Genomic DNA, 14098 nt, shown 5'->3' on the forward strand with positions numbered 1-14098 from the left:
ACCTTTCAACCTGGGGAAACTCGGGGAAGGTAAACTGTGGTAACCCCGGTGCTACACTTGCCCTGTGTCCCGGGTAACTAAGCGAGAGATTAGCACTGAGGCTCCGTGGTGAAGTGGTTATCACGTCTACCTGCGAATCCGTGGGCCAGGGATGAGATCTTGGCCAGAGCAGTCGGCACCCATCCCACCCAGCTGTTTATCCTCCATTTCTATTACTATTTAAAGTCACAGGCGAGAGATTAGCACTGCGGCTCCGTGGGGAAGTGGTTATCACGTCTACCTGCGAATCCGTGGGCCAGGGATAAGATTTTGACCAGAGCAGTCGGCGCGCATCCCACCCAGCAGCTTATCCTCCATTTCGAGCTGGTGTATACATGGGTACCTCGGGTCTGTCATTTTTTTCCCTCTATGCCCTTTCATGTATCTCTGTAGTAAAAATAACGAAGACCTCAAAGGTCACACACCTACCCACATACCCCGTGAAGAGCCCATGACTCCACACTACTCCCCAGCACTCCACTCCGCTCCAAGACTCTGGTTATAAAGGTCACCATCTCACTACTTCCTATACTTAATGACGCTGCGGTTTTAATTGAGGCTCGAACCGCTGTCCACCTGTCAACCGCCAAGCCAAGGGTCAGGGTTGATACTTCCTCTTCGTCAGCGTCATCTGTTGTTGTTGCTGCTGTTTTTGTTGTTGTTGTTGTTGTCGATAGATTGGTGTCTTTTAAAGTGGTAAATATTTTCATGGGAGTTTATATTAATACTAATGGGGGTGGTTATTACTTTTTTTGATGATTCTCTCTCTCTCTCTCTCTCTCTCTCTCTCTCTCTCTCTCTCTCTCTCTCTCTCTCTCTCTCTCTCTCTCTCTCTCTCTCTCTCTCTCTCTCTCTCTCTCTCGGAAAAATCAAACCGCATTATTTTTTTCTACCTTTTATTTGCGCAACTTTTTGGACACAACGATCAAGAAACACACACACACACACACACACACACACACACACACACACACACACACACACACACTCGCACGCACACACGCTATAAGGTATACATGTTTGCCTGTCTGTCTGTTCTTATTACGTATACATAACAATACTTAGGGCTACAAAGGAGGGGAGGGGGAGGGGGGGAGAGGGCAGAGGGGGGGGGAGGCGTCTATTACGAAATCCGGTTATAACGAAGTAGAGTCAGTCGTTCGCTATATACAAAAGACGATTCTGTTTGTTTTGTTGTTGTTGTTTCTTTTTTTTTTTTTGTTTTTTGTCTTGAAGGAAAAAAAAATAGAAAAAAATCCGTAGAAATCGCAATGGAATGGATGCTTCAATATTTACAGGAGTTTATTTTTTATCCCTTTTTTTATTATTATTATTTATTATTATTATTTATTATCTATTATTATTATTATCAAAGGCACATTATCTAGTTTTTTTTACATTATTACCATTATTTTATTCTATTAAGATGGAGATGATAGTTTTGTTCTGGCGGGTGTTGCTCCTGTTGTTGTTGTTGTTGTTGTTGTTGTTGTTGTTGTTGTTGTTAAAATAAAAAGCGTACAGTCAAATTTTATTCATATACTTTTTTTTGTACATTTGCTTATTTTACTTGCAATCGAAAGTCAGCCAGATTCGTATCAATAATCATCGTAATGAATGCATCGACAGTAACAATTATTCTTTGATCTAATATTCATGTGTGTTTTTTTTCTCTCTTTTATGCTTCACGAACATTTCAATCGTAACCCGAAATACATATTGATATATCGAATTTCCTCTTCTTGCAAAATTCACAATGGTTTAAGTATTACCAGCATTACTGTAATGTCATATCACCTTAGTCATTTATTTTCATCAACGTTAAAAGACTTCATAAATTCGTATTAATATATTTTCAAACTCTCTGCTCTCTTTTATTTTTCCTTTCATAATGCATATCAATCAAATTCCCGTTCAGTCAATATCATAGAAGTACAATGACCTCATAATCATTGTAGGCAGCCATTTCTTCATAGCTAAAGTACGCCACATCATATTACTATCATTTTTTAACCTTTCTATCTTTCGTGTCCACTCGTAAACTCACAAGCATGATCTCAGTAGTACAATAATCTCAAACCTCATCGCAGTCACATCGTCTCATTGTGGTCCGTTGGTTATTTCATCATATCCACCCCCCAAAAAAAACTTCACTTCATATCATATAATTTTTTTTCAATTTTCTGCTTCATTGTATTTGCGTTTCTACTTTATTCAAACTCATAATACTCTCACCTCATTGTAGTCTGCCACGTATTTCATCATAACCCCCCCAGAAAAAAAACTGTACCCCACATCATAATTATTATAGTTATCTTTTCAGCTTTCTTTTTATCTCATTTCTGTTATCTCTCATTTTCGTTTTCCCCTTCGTTAAAATCACAAGAACCTCATCTCATCCTAGTCAGCCGCACATTCCACACGAAAATTAGTGTTATCTTTTTTCAACTTTCTTTTATCTCATTTCTGTTATCTCTCATTTTCGTTTTCCCCTTCGTAAAACTCACAAGAATCTCATCTCATCCTAGTCAGCCCCACATTCCACATCAAATTAGTGTTATCTTTTTCAACTTTCTTTTATCTCTCATTTTCGTTTTCTCCTTCGTAAAACTCACAAGAATCTCATCTCATCCTAGTCAGCCGCACATTCCACATCAAATTAGTGTTATCTTTTTAGCTTTCTTTTTTATCTCATTTCTGTTATCTCTCTCATTTTCGTTTTCCCCTTCGTAAAACTCACAAAAAAACTCATCATCTCACCGTAGCCAGCCGCACATGTCATCATAACTCCCTCTCAAAAAAACACTCTTCACCACTTCATATAATATTTTTTTAACTTGGCGTTCTTATTTTCGGCGGCGGCGGAGGTGGTGGTGGCGGTGGTGGTGGTGGGGGCAACGCAAGCACCACCACACAACATGCCGGCGGTGGAGGAGGTTAGTTTATTGTCTCATTGTTACGTTTCTCTCTTGTGGGTCAGCGGCGGTGGGCTGTGGGCGGCGGCGGCGGCGGTGGTGGTGGTGGTGGTGGCATTCCCCAGCACCCACGGACACCTAAAACCCAGGGGCGGAGAGGACGGGGAGGGGAAGGGCGGGATGCAGATGGGGTGAGGCTTTCTTGGGGAGCGAATGGGGTGCAGGGTATATACAGTTTGGGGTGTCGGGAAAGGAGTGGGATGGGGTGAGGTTGGATGCAGATGGGGTGAAGCTTGTTTGGGGTTCAGGGTGCGGGTTTGGGATGGCGGGGAAAAGAGATGAAAAGGAGAGGAAGGGGGAAAGAAGAGGGTGATGTTATTGAGGGCTAGATTAAGGCAGGCAGTAGGTAGGGTAAGGCCGGTAGAGGAATGGATAGGGAAGGAAGGAATTAGGTAAGGTATGTGTGTTAAGTTTGGAAGCAAGGGGAAGGGGTAAGAGGAGGAGGAAGAATAGACTGGTGTCGTTAGGATAGATTAAGGCAAGGAACTGGTGGACTAGGGTAAGGCGAAGTAAGGTTGATAGGACAATGGATAAGTCAGGAAAGAGAGAGATAAGCTATGGATAGTAATATTATGGGAAAAGCAAGGGAGATTAGAGGAGGAAAAACAATATTGTATCATTATAGGTAGACTGAGAGTAGGTGGAACTGGGCAAGATAGGGAATGGTTGATAAGGCGAATAGGTAAGGCAGGAAGGAGAGAGATATGGGTAGGGGATGTTATGGGGAAGAAAGGAAGGAGAAAGATATGGGTAGGGATGCTATGGGGAAGAAAGGGAGGAGAGAGGAATGGGTAGGGATGTTATGGGAAAGAGAGGGGAAGGGAGTGCTGGGGCAGGATTTAAAGTGAGGTTGAGTTGGGATGATGATAAGGAGGAGGAGAGAAGCAGAGTAGAGTAGAGAAATGGGGAAGGAAGCAAGGAGGAAGAAGAGGTAGATGTGAGGTTATTATATGGGGGAATAAAAAGGAAATGGTTGAGGCAGAATTTGAAGTGAGGAAGAAGAGAAGGAAAGAAGAGTACAGGAATGGGGAAGGAAGCGAGGAAGAAGAGTTATGGGTGAGGTTATTATAGAGAGAGAGAGAGAGAGAGAGAGAGAGAGAGAGAGAGAGAGAGGCAGAATTTGAGAGAGAGAGAGAGAGAGAGAGAGAGAGCGAGAGAGAGAGAGAGAGAGAGAGCAGAGGCAGGGTGGGGGAGGGTGGGGAAAAAAAGGAAAGGGGACAAAAGGCAAGGTGATATTTGAAAGGGTAAGGCTCAGTACTAATAACAGGAGAAGGAAAAGAAGTGGAGGAGAGGGAGGAGAAGAAGGAAGAGGAGGAAAGGGGTTAACAGGGAGAAGTGAAGTGACAGGGAGTGGAAGGGAGAGGGAGTAGCAGGGGGAGCAACAGGGGGAGGCTGAGAGGGAGGGAAAGTGGAACAGGGCGGGGCAGAGAGGGTTTAATTTAGGGGTGACTTAACTCAACGTGTCTGTACGTGTTTGGGGGCAGTCACGTGGGCGCCCCTGCGAGGTGTGTGTGGGGGTGGGGAGGGGGGCGAGAGGGGCGCTTTTTTGTACGGGGGGGGTGTTAGTAGTGGGGTGAGGGGGGAGGGGAGAGAAGAGGAAAGGAGATAAAGGAATAGGAGAGGAAAGAATAAAGGAGGAAAATTGGAGAGAAATTGGAGATGAAAGAAGAAAGATGAATAAGGGAGAGAGAGAGAGAGAGAGAGAGAGAGAGAGAGAGAGAGAGAGAGAGAGAGAGAGAGAGAGAGAGAGAGAGAGAGAGAGAGAGAGAGAGAGAGAGAGAGAGAGAGAAGAATAGGAAGAAAAGAGAGGAGAGAGGAAAGAAATGAAAAGGAGAGAGAGAGGGAGAGAGAGAGAGATGGAGAGGGAGAGTAAGAGGTGACTGGCCTGGGCAAGTATTAGGTGGAGGTGGTGGCGGTGGATGTGGTGGTGGTGGTGGTGTGAATGGCTGCTTGCCTCCACATTGTTGCCACGATCGACTTTTTTTGCGTGTGCGTGTGTGTGTGTGTGTGTGTGTGTGTGTGTGTGTGTGTGTGTGTGTGTAACTAATGGGACGCTTTCAACACTAATTAGAATCTTGTATAAAAATATATATGTAATTGTGTTGTTAGGAGAGAGAGAGAGAGAGAGAGAGAGAGAGAGAGAGAGAGAGAGAGAAGGGAAAGTCTGATAAAGGAAAAAACGAAAAAAAAGGAAGGAAAAAAAGGACACTCCCAAACCAATACTCCCTTTCCTCCTCTCCCTTCTCCCTCTTTCCTTCTCCAATTTCTCCCCTTCTCTCCCTCTGTCTTTGTGGAGAAGGGGTTAAGGAGGAGGAGGAGGGGGGGAGTGGAGTAAAAGAAGGGGGAGGGAGGGGAGTTGAGGAAGAGAAAGAGAGGCTGAGGAAGGGGAGGAAGAAGAAGAGGAGCAAGATAAGGGAATGGAGTGCAGGGGTGTAGGTGGGGCATGATGGGGTGGGGGAGGGGGTTAGGGGCGCGGCAGGGGGGTTGGGGTGAGGAATACAGGGGGTAGAGGGGCATGATGGGGTGGGGGAGGGGTTTCAAGGGTGTGGCAGGGGGTCACTATGGGTCAAAGTACATGTGCCTGACGTCTGCCAGGGCGCTGAGTAGGGTGCCGCCCACGCCCACGCCGCCCACGGGCCCGCGGTAGTCCTCGGCGGGGTATGCCAGGCCGCCCTCGTAGCCGCGGTACAGCTGCTCGCCGGGGTAGTGCTGGCGCTCGCCCCGATAGTGGTGCAGGCGCGGGTACTCGGCCTCGGGGTACTCGGCCTCGGGGTGGTCGTCGCGCGGGAAGGCGTGGCCGTCGTCCCGGTAGCTGGCCAGCGCGTCGCCGCGGTAGTCCAGGCGCAGCTGCTCCTCGCGGTACGCTGCCTCGCTGGCCTCGCGGTACTGGTCCGGGTACTCGTGGCGGTAGTCCTGGCGCGGCGGGCACTGCGGTGGGTGTGGGTGCTGCGGCGTCCCCCAGCCCCCGCCCCCCACCGCCTGCTGTTGTGGCCGCCCCGGCCCCCCGCACTCCTGGCCGCTCAGGTACCGGTCAAACTCGGCGCGGTCCACCTCCAGGTCCACGTCATGGCCCACGGGCGGGTAGTGGCCCTGGTGTGGTCCGACCGGCCCGTGGTAGGCCACCATGGGCGGCGGGGCCATAGCGGGGTAGGGCGGGTGCGGCCCTGGGGAGTAGCCGTAAGGGACCATGGGCGCGGCGGGGGGCGGGGCGGGGGAGGCCGCCGGCGGGGCGGGGGTGGCGGGGTAGACACACGACACCTGCGGCAGCGACGGCGGCTCGACTGGGGAGAGAAAAACCTACATCAGGGGAGGCGCCGCCGGGGGGAGGCTCAGTCCTAACTCTTTATAACAGTCTAATGACTTGCCGACTCTCCCAGCCACTGACTTGCTGAGGCTTGCTGACTGCCTGACCCCGAGGCATCCTGACGTCTCTGACTCGTCCATCAGTAGGGACCTGCTGACCGCCCTGTCCAGAGGCTCGCTCCCTGCACTAAACTCTGTCCTACCTCGCCGGGCACACACACAATTAAGGCTTTACTCTTGTTAGCTCCCCCCCCCCCTCCCCTCCCCTCCCTGAACTACTCCTCGCCCCTCCGGTGTGTGGTGTGTGGGCTGCCCCGCTGTGTGTCCCGCCACCTGTGAGTCTTATAGGCCACAAGCTGAGTCTATCGTCCACATCATTCATAACTAAGCTGAAGGTGCTCAGGCGACAACACCCGGCAGCAGCAGGCCGAGGAGCCGCCGGGGCAAGCGAGGCGGGCCGTAACAAGCAGGGCGGGCCGCAGCAAGCCTGTGGCCGCGCGTCATATCGCCAGGCGGCTCACGTCGTAAAGCATCAGAGGCATACCTTTGACGGCGTGCTGGTGGAGCCCCGGCGCTGGGGGACCTGGGGGAGGTGGGGGGCCGGGGGGCGTGTTGTACTCCCTACGGGGGACTCTGTCGGCATCCCCCCGCGGCGGGCTGTCAGCTGGGCAGCATACGGGCTTCCCTCTGGGGTTGTGGAGGGCGGAGTAGTGCGTCGGGGCCTCTCCCTCCTGGGTGGGGCGCGGGTCGGGGGGCTGCACGTAGCTCCCCTCCAGCCCCTCGTCGCCCTCACTCCCTCCTGCGGGGAAAGTGGAGAGTTATGGCGGCACGGTAGGCCGACGCGGCGCGCCTCACCTGGGCTGGGCGGACGCCGCCGTCACCAGGCCGAGGACAACACTCGCCACGCAACACACACTCGCCTCTGCCACAGCAGCAGTTTTCCCCGAGCATAACAAGGAAGGACACGTGTCCAACAACAAACAGCTACAGGAAGGCTATACATGAACAGAGCTACAGGACAGCATCTATATCCTACTACATGAAGGCAGTCTCCTAAATGGCGCCCCGGCAGCAGCTCCTCTACCAGCAAACCATGAGCCTTCACCACTACCCACTCGAGCCCCGGCCAAGGGAGGGAAGGCTAGGTGAGGGCTGAGAGGCGGCGGTGAGAGGATGAGCGGCGCTACTCACCTGCGTCGGGAGAAGAGGCGGGGTTGTAGGAGGACACGATGCTGCTGAGGGAGTGGAAGGCGTCGGGGAAGGCTGGCGCGCGCTCGAACAGGGAGATGAGGCGCGAGACCGGAGTGGCGTCCTCCTCGGGCCCGGCCCCCGGCGACACCTCCGGCGGCGTGGGCAGCGGGCCGCCCCCCACGCCGGACGAGGACGAGGAGCCTGTGGGGACAAGACAGGTGAAGGAAGGAGTGAAGGAGGGCGTCAAGGAGGAGGCAAAGGAGGGCGTGAAGGAAGAAATGAAGGAGGGAGCGAAGGAAGAAGTGAAGGAGTCGTCAGAGAGGATGACCGCAGAACTTAAGCGATCAGTTTTGAGGTACACGATCTTAAGAAGGTATACCAAGAATTTTGTGCATAGATAGACAACCAGGGATCGAACACACGACCAAGGGAACGGAAGTCATAGCTGCTACCACTTCGCCACCCTCACACCCTCACCACCACTCCGTCATCACCACTATACCATCACCACATCAAGCATATTCATCACCACTAAGCGAAAACTGGAAGCCCGTGACCACCCAAGCAAGGAGAGAGAGAGAGAGAGAGAGAGAGAGAGAGAGAGAGAGAGAGAGAGAGAGAGAGAGAGAGAGAGAGAGAGAGAGAGAGAGAGAGAGAGAGAGAGAGAGAGAAGAGAGAAGAGAGAAAGAGAAAGACTCCTTCCCTCCCCCCTCTCCCTATCTTACACCTGTTTCCTTACCTTTCTAACACCGGGGGGAGGGGGGGGGGGAGGAGAGGAAACCAGGGGGGATAGGAGGGGGGGGGTCTATTTACCTGTATGCGACCGGTTGTGCTGCTGCTGCTGGTGATGCTGGTGGTGCTGAAGGAGGTGGTGATGGTGGTGATGGTGGTGGGGGTGGTGACCTGAGCCTCTCCGGGGATCAGGATCGGGGGAACTACCAGGCGAGGTCTCGGGCGTGTTAAGAGACGAAGAGACACTAACAGCTGGGGTCGGGGTCATGGCTTCCCCCTGGCTCCTCCTTCCCCCTCCCACTGGCTGCCCCGAAGGTCCCAGGGGTGCCGGCTGCTGCTGAGGGGGGCCATTGGGCTTCTTGGGCTGCTGAGGCTTGCGGCGTCTCGGGCGGTACTTGTAGTTCGGATACTCCGCCATGTGCCTTAGTCGAAGTCGCTCCGCTTCTTCGACGTAAGGGCGGCGGTCCGTGGGGGTCAGCGAGCGCCACTTCTTGCCTGCGGGGGGAAAGAGAACTAGTGAGGACGAGGTTGAGGAGGTTGTTGTAGTACTCTGGTAAAGGCGAAGAGGAGGTGGTAAAGAAGACAGGGTTAAGTTAGGGCGGCGGTCCATGGGGGTCAGCGAGCGCCTCTTCTTGCCTGCGGGGGGAAAGAGAACTAGTGAGGACGAGGTTGAGGAGGAGGTTGTTGTAGTACTCTGATAAAGGCGACTGATGATGACGAAGAGGAGGTGGTAAAGAAGACAGGGTTAAGTAAGGGCGGCGGTCCGTGGGGGTCAGCGAGCGCCTCTTCTTGCCTACGGGGGGAAAGAGTACTAGTGAGGACGAGGTTGAGGAGGAGGTTGTTGTAGTACTCTGGTAAAGGCGACTGATGATGACGAAGAGGAGGTGGGAAAGAAGACAGGGTTAATAGTGATGTGAAGGTGCTTGTAGAAGGGAAACGAGAAATGGGAAGGAGGAGGAGGAGGAGGACGAGGTTGTAGTCTGGTAAGGAAGAGGATAAGGAGGATGGTGAACAGGAGGAAGGAGTTGTAGAAGAAAGGGAGAAAGAGGAGAGGGACGAAGAGGAAGAAAAGCAGACCTAAAGAGAGGAAATGATAGATAGATAGACAGATAGACAGAACGAAAGGCGGAAAGACTGGCAAGACAGTAAAAAAGAAGTAAGCGCAAAAGAGAAATATATAAGAGAAAAGAATGACCAGAAGCACTTACACGAAAACAAAGATAATGAAAAGATACAAAAAAAAAGGAGGAAAAAATGACTGAAAAAAAGCAAGTGAAGTGAAAATTTAATCAGAAGTAAAACGGAAAGAAAAAGAATGTAAGAAAGAGAAAACAAAATCGAATTAGATAAAAAAATAAATAAACGCCGGAAATAAAAATAACATCATAACGAGATTGAAACATGATTATTTTTTTTTTTTACCGTCTATTGTGAGCGATCAAAAACTTTCCGCTTCACATCAGAAAACCGAGGAAAGGAATTTAATCTCTTATAACGTAATGTGTAGAGTATCGTACCCCCCTTCTCTCTCTCTCTCTCTCTCTCTCTCTCTCTCTCTCTCTCTCTCTCTCTCTCTCTCTCTCTCTCTCTCTCTCTCTCTCTCTCTCTCTCTCTCTCTCTCTCTCTCTCTCTCTCTCTCTCTCTCTCTCTCTCTCTCTCTCTCTCTCTCTCTCTCTCTCTCTCTCTCTCTCTCTCTCTCTCTCTCTCAATCATCCGTGAGAGAGAGAGAGAGAGAGAGAGAGAGAGAGAGAGAGAGAGAGAGAGGAGAAGGAAGGGAGGAGTATACGGTAAGATCTCGTCACTTCCTCCTCCTCCTCCTCCTCCTCCTCCTTCTCTTCCTCTACGTGTCTCATTTCAGGCACCTCCCATACTCTCTCTCTCTCTCTCTCTCTCTCTCTCTCTCTACTACAGCGTAAATGAACCGAACCGAACCGAACCGAAGCTCCCCATTTCGAAGCTTCACTCGCCGACTCGGTTCGCTTGAGACATGACTCGCGCGAATGACTCATGGACTGATCAGCTGACTCACTCACTCTCACTCTCTCTCTCTCTCTCTCTCTCTCTCTCTCTCTCTCTCTCTCTCTCTCTCTCTCTCTCTCTCTCATTCAGTTACTCAGTTTTCGCTTTTCTCTTGTTTTTGCTTCACTTTTGTTGCAACCTGGTGCTTTGTGTGTGTGTGTTTGTGTGTGTGTGTGTGTGTGTGTGTGTTACTGTTTCTGTTCTAATTCACTTCTCTGTCGTCGGCATCTACAGACCTAACATCACACACACACACACACACACACACACACACACACAGAGAGAGAGAGAGAGAGAGAGAGAGAGAGAGAGAGAGAGAGAGAGAGAGAGAGAGAGAGAGAGAGAGAGAGAGAGAGAGAGAGAGAGAGAGAACTCCAGTCTTTTAAGTCCATATTCATAAACGTATCAGTCTCCTATTACGACTCTTTCCCAAGGCCACAGAGAAGATTGAACGGGTTTTCACGGGTGCTTTTTCCCGTTCAAGATGCAGGAGCCGTGTAAAACTATCACCAGCATCACAAAACAGTCCATGTCAACCCCAGCAACTTCTACGACGAGAGGCCTTTCAAACAGAGGAAGTGAGGCGCTGATATGTTTAGAGATATAGGCAGAAATCTTAACCCCTATTTGAATTTCGCGCCTCAAATCACCAGCCGTTGCCCATTCTCCCTTCCCCTCACGCGTGCACAGACAGACCCCGATACCCAGGTGCCCACAAGCCCTACGGAGGCAAGGAGACCGGCCGGCTTGTGATCTCGTAAGGTTATTAAACAGATATTTAGAGTGTTTCAAGTATTCGTAGTGACTTGTGATGCATCCGTACGTGTACCTAAGATGCTGGTGTGCCCGTGAGATGGACGAAGAAGGAAGAGGTGGAAGCAGAGGAGGATCAGAAGGAAGGAAGGAAGGGTAAGTACTGAGAGAAGACATGTTGTGATTAACTTGAGATATGTAAAGATGTATGGTTGAGTTAGTAAGGTCGTGTTTATATATGTAGAATAATGTGAAAGGTTAGTTTTGAAAGGGAAAATAAGGAAAGGAAGAAGGAAGGAAAACAAGGGAAACGAACTTGTCATAATCAGGTAGAGTACGATTAAGTCAGTAGAGGTGTGTGTTAATGTAGAAAAGGGAGAGTAATTATTGATTTGGAAGAGTTGAAGAAAATAAAAGATGGAAAAAAGAAAATAAAGGAAGGAAGGAAATTAGAAGGTTACTAATGAAGAGGAGTTTATGTATCAGGTAAAGTGCGTTTAAGTGAGTAAAGGTGTGTGGTAATGTAGAAAAGGGAGAGTAATTATTGATTTGGAAAAGTTGAAGAAAATAAAAGATGGAAAAAAGAAAGTAAAGGAAGGAAGGAAATTAGAAGGTTACTGAATGAAGACGAGCTTGTGTTAATTGCTAAAAGTACATAGAGGTGTAATTAAACCCAGTAAAGGTGTTAATATAAGAGAGAGAGAGAGAGAGAGAGAGAGAGAGAGAGAGAGAGAGACGTGAGATCCATCAGACTTCTCAAATAAAAAAAAACACCAGGAAAGAAAGCGAGTGTAATCTTCAAAGCAAATAAGAAACACTAGTCAGCAAGTTGTTGTTTTTACATATATTTTTCGTTTTTTATTTTATTTTTTTGTTTTTTTGTGTGTTTTTGTACTTCGTCACGATTTCGCAGCTGTGATATTACGTGTACATAGTTTATATAGAGAAAAGTTGCACCACCATCATCACCATCACCATCATCACCACCACCATCATCATCACCACCATTTCTTCTTTCCTCCATCGCTCTTTTCGTTTTTCTTTTCTTTTCTTTTCTTTTTACTTTTTTTCAACGGTCGTTCTTTCCGCAGTGAGCCGCCGCCACGTTCTGATAATTTCCGTAATGTAAATCAGAAACACACACACACACACACACACACACACACACACACACACACACACAAGGACGAAGCTAATGCCGTTCCAGGTCCCCCAAAATGTTCGTAATAGAAGCGTTTACTCACGTCTATTTTAATTGCTTTGGCTCCACAAGGAAAGGTTATGGGAGGTGATATTCTCTCTCTCTCTCTCTCTCTCTCTCTCTCTCTCTCTCTCTCTCTCTCTCTCTCTCTCTCTCTCTCTCTCTCTCTCTCTCTCTCTCGCTCTTTCTCTCTTAACGAACCAGCAGTCTCCCAATTTTCTCATTTCCCGCGCGAAGGTCACCTCTAATAAGCCACCGATGACGCTCGCGAGGACGCCGAAGCAGCTTTCCTTCCTGTTATAGGTCACCGCCAATAAGAAAAAAGTCATTACGTAGAGCTTTGCCAATAAGACGCATTTCATAAGCTTGCTGCAGTGAATCCAGGGCAAAAATATCGTTCCTTAGCGCAGAGAAGCAATGCATAAGGTCGTGGATTCCTTATTTTAGCCTAACACAGACAATGCTTAAGTTTGTCTTGTTTCCCATGGTTAATCCCTTGCAATTTTAAGACGCATTGCATAAGCTTACTTGGCATATATATTGTTCCTAAGCGCAGAGAAGCAATGCATAAGGTCGTGGATTTCTTATTTTAGCCTAACACAGACAGAATCCTAAGTTTGTCTTGTTTCCCATGGTTAATCCCTTGCAATTTTAAGACGCATTGCATAAGCTTATTTGGCATATATATTGTTCCTTAGCGCAGAGAAGCAATGCATAAGGTCGTGGATTCCTTATTTTAGCCTAGCCTAGACAATGCTTAAGTTTGTCTTGTTTCCCATGGTTAATCCCTTGCAATTTTAAGACGCATTGCATAAACTTACTTGGCATATATATTGTTCCTAAGCGCAGAGAAGCAATGCATAAGGTCGTGGTTTCCTTATTTTAGCCTAGCCTAGACAATGCTTAAGTTTGTCTTGTTTCCCATGGTTAATCCCTTGCAATTTTAAGACGCATTGCATAAGCTTACTTGGCATATATATTGTTCCTAAGCGCAGAGAACCAATGCATAAGGTCGTGGATTTCTTATTTTAGCCTAACACAGACAGAATCCTAAGCTTGTCTTGTTTCCCATGGTTAATCCCTTGCAATTTTAAGACGCATTGCACAAGCTTACTTGGCATATATATTGTTCCTAAGCGCAGAGAAGCAATGCATAAGGTCGTGGATTCCTTATTTTAGCCTAACACAGACAATGCTTAAGTTTGTCTTGTTTGCCATAGTTTATCCCTTCCAATTTTAAGACGCATTGCATAAGCTTACTTGGCATATATATTGTTCCTAAGCGCAGAGAACCAATGCATAAGGTCGTGGATTCCTTATTTTAGCCTAACCTAGACAATGCTTAAGTTTGTCTTGTTTCCCATGGTTAATCCCTTCCAATTTTAAGACTCATTTCATAAGCTTACTTGGCATATATATTGTTCCTAAGCGCAGAGAACCAATGCATTAGGTCGTGGATTCCTTATTTTAGCCTAACTCAGACCGAATGCTTATGTTTTTCTTGTCTGGCATAGTTTATCTTTTACAATTTTAATCGTTTACTGACCAACCGAGAGTGAAATATCAACTGCTTAAACCGTACAAGGAAATTCGTTACTTAGCGCAAAACCAAATTTTTTTCTTCAACGTTCAGTCTATGGCGCCAGTAAGGTCCCCGGTCTGTAATGGCGTAGGCAAGAGTTTTACAGTGACGGCATCTTGCTTGCCTCACTCTGCCCTCCTGGAGCTCATCTTTGATCCTATTTTAGAGAGAATCTAGAGTCCGGGTTGATAGGCGGTCTTCAGGACAGCATGTGGGTAGTCGTAGGCCATTCGGCGGTGATGGAATAATTGCCAGCATGAGGCGGCGGGCGGGACACGAACCAAGGTCCTCCAGGATACTACG

The 14098-nt window shown here is 48.5% G+C and overlaps 1 protein-coding gene and 1 long non-coding RNA gene across 2 annotated transcripts in view; one reads left to right on the forward strand and one right to left on the reverse strand.

Annotated features, from left to right (window-relative positions):
- Window positions 1–5004: 5004 nt before the first annotated feature.
- The window catches only part of LOC127002824 (uncharacterized), a 64477-nt gene continuing 55383 nt past the window's right edge, over window positions 5005–14098 (reverse strand). Inside the window, exons 3-6 of the mRNA XM_050869049.1 lie at window positions 8322–8735; window positions 7509–7709; window positions 6862–7116; window positions 5005–6295 (exon numbers count right to left, since the gene is read on the reverse strand). Coding sequence (XP_050725006.1) covers window positions 5574–6295; window positions 6862–7116; window positions 7509–7709; window positions 8322–8735 — 1592 coding nt within the window. The 3' untranslated portion in view covers window positions 5005–5573. The remainder of the gene's footprint in view (window positions 6296–6861; window positions 7117–7508; window positions 7710–8321; window positions 8736–14098) is intronic.
- Window positions 10646–14098, forward strand: part of LOC127002869 (uncharacterized) — a 40713-nt gene continuing 37260 nt past the window's right edge. The window contains exon 1 of the long non-coding RNA XR_007756630.1: window positions 10646–11168. This is a non-coding gene — a long non-coding RNA (uncharacterized LOC127002869). The remainder of the gene's footprint in view (window positions 11169–14098) is intronic.

This window comes from Eriocheir sinensis, chromosome 2 (assembly GCF_024679095.1).
Source record: "Eriocheir sinensis breed Jianghai 21 chromosome 2, ASM2467909v1, whole genome shotgun sequence".
Classification (NCBI taxonomy): Eukaryota; Metazoa; Arthropoda; class Malacostraca; order Decapoda; family Varunidae; genus Eriocheir; species Eriocheir sinensis.